The sequence below is a fragment of the Tupaia chinensis genome, unplaced genomic scaffold (assembly GCF_000334495.1).
Source record: "Tupaia chinensis unplaced genomic scaffold, TupChi_1.0 Scaffold146740_1, whole genome shotgun sequence".
Taxonomy (NCBI): Eukaryota; Metazoa; Chordata; class Mammalia; order Scandentia; family Tupaiidae; genus Tupaia; species Tupaia belangeri.
In genome coordinates, this window is record NW_006206595.1 from 735127 (window position 1) to 740611 (window position 5485).

At 48.1% G+C, this 5485-nt stretch overlaps 1 protein-coding gene across 3 annotated transcripts in view; it reads right to left on the minus strand.

Annotated features, from left to right (window-relative positions):
- Positions 1-5485, minus strand: part of CALCOCO1 (calcium binding and coiled-coil domain 1) — a 16684-nt gene that overhangs the window by 9163 nt on the left and 2036 nt on the right. For all 3 annotated transcript variants that reach the window (XM_006169089.3, XM_027768504.1, XM_027768505.1), the window contains exons 2-6: positions 4493-4672; positions 4067-4169; positions 2719-2909; positions 1855-2013; positions 998-1146 (exon numbers count right to left, since the gene is read on the minus strand). In XM_006169089.3, coding sequence (XP_006169151.1) covers positions 998-1146; positions 1855-2013; positions 2719-2909; positions 4067-4169; positions 4493-4648 — 758 coding nt within the window. In that variant the 5' untranslated portion in view covers positions 4649-4672. The remainder of the gene's footprint in view (positions 1-997; positions 1147-1854; positions 2014-2718; positions 2910-4066; positions 4170-4492; positions 4673-5485) is intronic.

A 5485-nucleotide genomic window follows, 5' to 3' on the forward strand; every position in this document is an offset into this window, starting at 1 on the left:
CCTTCTCCTCCATTCTCCTCTCGGGATCTTGGGCACACATGCACATGCGCCCGGCATGAGTTTTAAGCCACTGGGTCCGGGACGCGAACCATGGTCGACTACATGGGAGTCCAGCGACATAGCCATTACGCTAACTGCTGGTCCCTAAAGTCTAATCTTAACTTTGCTGGGGTAAAACTTGAAATCTATCTTCTCTTTTCTGACTCTGACTGTTCTACACATTTTCTTCTTTCAAACCCTCCACTCTTAGTCCACATTTAGCTTGTGCTGAGCAATAAAGGGTAACCATAATTATTGTTATTATTTTTTGCTACGGGGCATGGATACTTGCTAGAGAGAGGAGAAAGCACTTCTCGTTTGGGTGTGGTATAATCCCTTCTCATTTCTCCATCATTTCATGATTTGGGGCAGCCATGCACATGCACCTGGTGTGTTTTTTAAGTTGCTAGGGCTGCAAACTACATAGTTGGCCATGTGGGATCCAGTTCTCTTAGTCACCAAGCCACAGAGTTGGCCCTTCTTTTGTTTTCTTTTTCTTTTTCTTTTTTTTCTTTTTTTTTTTTTTATGTTGAGAGAGAGGTATTTTTGTTAGGGTCGCTCCATGTCATAATCCTTCCTGTCCTAGCCTCCCAGTTAATTAAGACCACAGGTGTATGTCAGTGTGCCTGGCCTGTTTAGGTTGGGCCACGAACCAAACCCATGCCTCCCATGAAGCCCCAGCCAGCATGCAGTGGTACCCTCCCACTTGTGTTAGAGATGGTGGGTCATTTACTATAATTATGTCTGAAGGCAAAGAATACAGTACAGCATTAGGAAATATGGAAGAGAGTGAGGCAAAAAAAAGACATCCGTAGTAACTGGAATACCTGAGTGAGGTTGAGAAGTGAAAGCAAGACCATGTGAGAGAGTGAGCAGACCCACCTGCCTGAAACAGGAGGCTAGAGTGCAGGGCTCATAGGAAATGAAGGGAAATGAGGGGGCAGGGGGGTCCCCTCACCTGTCCAGCTCCACTTCTTTTGTCAGCACTTTCTCACTGATGGTCTGGATGTCATCCTCCAGTTCTAGGATGCGGGCCACGTGGTCTCCCTGTTGCCGGCTCAGGATGTCCCTCTCTTCTGTGAGCTCCCCATGGGACCGGGAAATTCCCTGGAATTAAGGTCCCCCCGAAAAGAGGGAGATAAGAACTCATTTCTCAAATGGAGGGACAAAGATTTAGGAGGAGCACACTGGTGTACTGAATCCTGCTCACTGCCCATCAGACACACCAACTCACTACGCTGAGTTTGAGTGCTCTCACTCCCTACCCCATTGTCTTCCTTGGAAAAGAAACAGTGTAAGAATGTAAAGGAACATTCCCATAGAAACCATCTTTCACCTCACCCCAGAATTTCTATATTCAGAAAACTGAGTCTCATTACCAGTTTGGGACATTCTCTTGTCATGTCAAATTTAATCTCACTTGTCCCTTTTTTCCTTTCTTTTTTTTCCAGTTCGATATAGAGCATGTATACTCACCAGAGACAAAGCGAGGGGAAGTGAGAGAGCCCCCCTGGGGAGATGGCCATACCACAAGACTGTTTCCTCCATTCTCCTCTTGGAATTTTGGGCCTGTGTGCACATGCACTCAGTATGTGGTACTAAGTCCAGGACTAAAACCATGCAGTTGGCCATGTGAGATCCAGACATCTCAGCTACCATGCCACTGGTTACCCCCCATACTTGGTGTCCTTTAAGCCTATTTTCTTGATGCCAGAACCATCTTTTAAAAACCTACTAACATCTCTTTCTATTATTCTCTTCACTGGATTAGAATTTTGGACACTGGAATCTACCTGGTCCTGGCCCAACCCTCACCTTGTACTGCTCCATCAGCTCTGCATGTTCCTGCCTGGCAGTTGCCAGAGCCGTCTCAAGCTCCTGCACGTGGCTCCTCAGTTCTGTCACCTGTCCCTCCAGCTGTAGCTTCAGCTGCATCAGGTCATTCCGTTCTTGCTGGCTCTCATCCAGTTGGTTCTACAAGAAGCAGAGTGAGAAGGGGAGTGTGCTTCTGAAACACCCATCCTGAACCCCATTCTCTAGGTGCAAGTTTGGGCTGGGAAGTTACAGAAGTTTAGGCTAAAAAGAGGAGAGTTTGGGAAGGCCTGGTGTTCTACTGAAACCTGCCCACCACCCAAGAGACAGGGCAGCTCACAGGACTCTTACCTGCCTATCCTCCTCTTACCTTGGCCCTCCCTAGGCCCAGTCCTCTCCTTGCCCAGCAACTGTAGGAACGGCTCGTCTAGCGCAAGTCCTTGGGCAGGATATAGTGCTTGGAGAAGGTGGGCTCAAAGAGTTCTTATGAAACCCTGAGTTATACTGCCCTGTGGGTGGCTTGCTTGCCTGCCCTATATGTTCATGTCTGTGTTAGATCAAGCCTTTCATGAAGGCAGGACTTTAGTTTTTAAAATTTTTAAATTTGTAATTTTTTTTAACCAGAGAGGGACAGAGTGAGAGAGAAAGTGAGTAAGCAAGCTGCCAGGGCCAGGACTTAGCCCGTGGGTGGCCATGTGGGAGTCCAGTGCCCTTAACCACTGCATCACCTGCCGGCCTCAAAGGCAGGACTTTGTATAACTTCCAGTGATGTCTTCAGTTGAAGCTACAGGTGACGGGACGTGAAAAGGGAAGGGACCCACTGCACTGTTGTCCTCCCACTTCTATACTCTTCTATTCTTTTCTTACCTGCAGTACAGTTGCCTTGGGGACAACCAGCAGAATGTCAGAGCCACCATCAGCCTCCTCCAGGGTCACGAGTTCATCCATGGGCCTTGGCTCTCGGAACTGGAAAGGGGGGCTCTGTCCACACACCCGGCCCTGGCGGTTCACATAGCGGAATTGGTAGAGCTGGGCTCCCGGTTTGGGCAGGTAGCTGGCTGTGGGAAGGACAGACCGAGGACCCCAATATGCTCCCAGGCCCTCAAAGACTCAGCAGGTCCCTCTTCCCCTCAGTGTGCCAATTACCCATCGCTCTTGGCTCCAGCCCCTTGCTCCTCATCCCATATGCTGTTTTCTCTAGTCACCAGTGCTCACAAGTCATTTCAGTTCTTTGGATGTTCTTTCCTCTCCTTTTGGCCTAGCTTTCTCCTTCTTCTCTTTTCCAAACTCACTCCCCTCTGTCTTTAATCATAATAGTGCTAGTTACCACTTACTGAGTGCCCACTATGTACCCGACGGTGCGCTAACAACTTAATCTGTATTATTTTAAATCCTTACATCGTGCTTATTGCCAGGCATGACCTTTTACTGTTAAAATAACAGACACAACAATGTTACGTAATCTGCCCAAGGTCAAACAGCTTGTAAGTACTAGAGCTAAGATTTGAACCTAGATCTTTTGAAATGTTATAACCACCCTTTTCCCAAAATACAATATTACCTTTCCCTCTCCCTGCACCTTAGTTCCATAAAGCAGCAGTCCCCAACCTTCCTGGCACCAGGGACGAGCCTCATGGAAGGCAATGCCTCCATGGGTTAGGGGGTTGGTCTCAGGATGACCCATTGGAACCCACATCTACCGTGCACCCCATTTCTGCCACTACCACTTGTAATATACAATGAAATAACACACAACAATAGGGTTCACGCTCCCATGTGGATCCAATACCACTGCTGATCCACTAGAAGGCGGGCTCTGGGTGGCAATGTGAGTGATAGGGAGTGGCTGCAAACACAGATGAAGCCACACTTGCTTGCCCACCACCCAGCCCCTGCCAGTGTCGGGGGGCAATAGGCCACAGATTGGTACTGCTCTGAGCCTGGGGGTTGGGACCCCAGCCATAAAAAGAGTTCTTCCTTCTTCGAGAATGCGGAACTAGATGTTCTCTACAGTTCTTCCTACCTCTAAGTCCCTGATTCTGTGATAAACCCAAGATTCTCTATCTGCTGACCTCTATTGGGTATACTCTCATTTTAGTTATTTGTATTTACTGTTCTTTGTTCGCTATGTCTTTTATGTTTCTGAGTTCACTACCTTTATACAAACCCCGATTCCCTTGGCTCTTCCCTCCCAGTTTCCCATCTTCCCTTGTACCTTGGAACTGGACACTGGCATGGATGGGGGAACCATCCGTTGTACTTTCAGGCACTGAAGACCACACAAACGTGTGGTAATCCCGAACACAGGCAGCTTCCACCTGCAAAAGCCCAAGGTGGAGGAGGGTATGGAAATGGAACTACCTTCTGTGGATGGTAGAAGGGGCTGAGGGATTGGAGGAGGGAGGTAGCATGGTGTTACAGTGGCAAAGAAGATGAGAGATGGAGAAAATAACATATCTGGAAAGAGCAGGGCTCAGATGGGGAGATAAGCTCTACTTATACAGATGGCCTCTGTCATCTGTTACATCTTTCTCCCTTCTTCTCGATCAACCCGAGATTGGGAATCCAAGAACCAAAGTATCCCTTAATTCCAACCAACCCATGGCCCATAAACCTGAGCCAAAATAGGTTCCAGGGATACCTTAAAGATGCCAATCCAGTCACTGGCACTAGGCATGGTGCCTGGGGGAAGCGTGTAGTGACATTCCACCTTGGTATTGGGGATGTAGGTCCGGGCTACATTCAGAAAGTTGACTCCACCCCGGGATGGTGCCCGGCTTAGTGATGATTCTTCCATCTTCCCCTCAAGACAGATGCTCTCCTACAAAAAAAAAAGGGTTGATATTCCATAGACTCTCTATCCCACCTCTTCCAGCCTGCTCCATCCCCACCCACCCATAGCCCCTGCACTGCTACACCTGGAGATGAAGGCATACCTGCTCTCCAGACCCTAAGGATTATAGGGTCTTTTAAAGCTAGCACTCTTAGTCTCCAGGACATGGGTCTGGTCTTCCAAGTCAGTCCCCACCATGTTTCATGCTGTACCTTTTCTGGCTGAGACCCTTCCTAGAGATAAGCTTTCTCTAATTTCTATTCTCTCTTCATTGCTCCACGACTAAGTCTCAGTACCCAGGCTCTCCCTGCCTTAGTTTCTCCTTTTCTACCTCTTGTTCTTCTTGCACATTCCAAATTCTCCAGCCTCCATTTTCATCCTATCCTGCCTTCTGTCTTTTGAATTCAAAATCCAACTGAAGGGTGAGGCTCTGTCATTCAGAGCAGGTCTCCTTACCTACTCCTGAGCTGGTTGATCCAGCTATACCCAGGGATGAATTATGACACCCAAAAGCAGCAATTACTCTCTGAAAGGGATGGTTCAGTCTTCAGAACTGGAATATGCTTGAAGGAGTGGAACCAACAGCCTAATCCTCAGGCCCTGAGTTCTCAGGCCCCTCTCTTTCTCTGAGCTGTCCACCCCCTGAGTTCTAGGAAAGCAGAAAGCTTCTTTCTGCCCTTATTCAAGGGATAAAGAGAAAAGGATGTAAGGAAAGACAGGTTCTGTCCCTCAACTTCATTATTCCAGGAAGTCAAGAATTGTGGAGGCGGCAGCTTCAAGGGTGGAGCAAAACACTCAGCA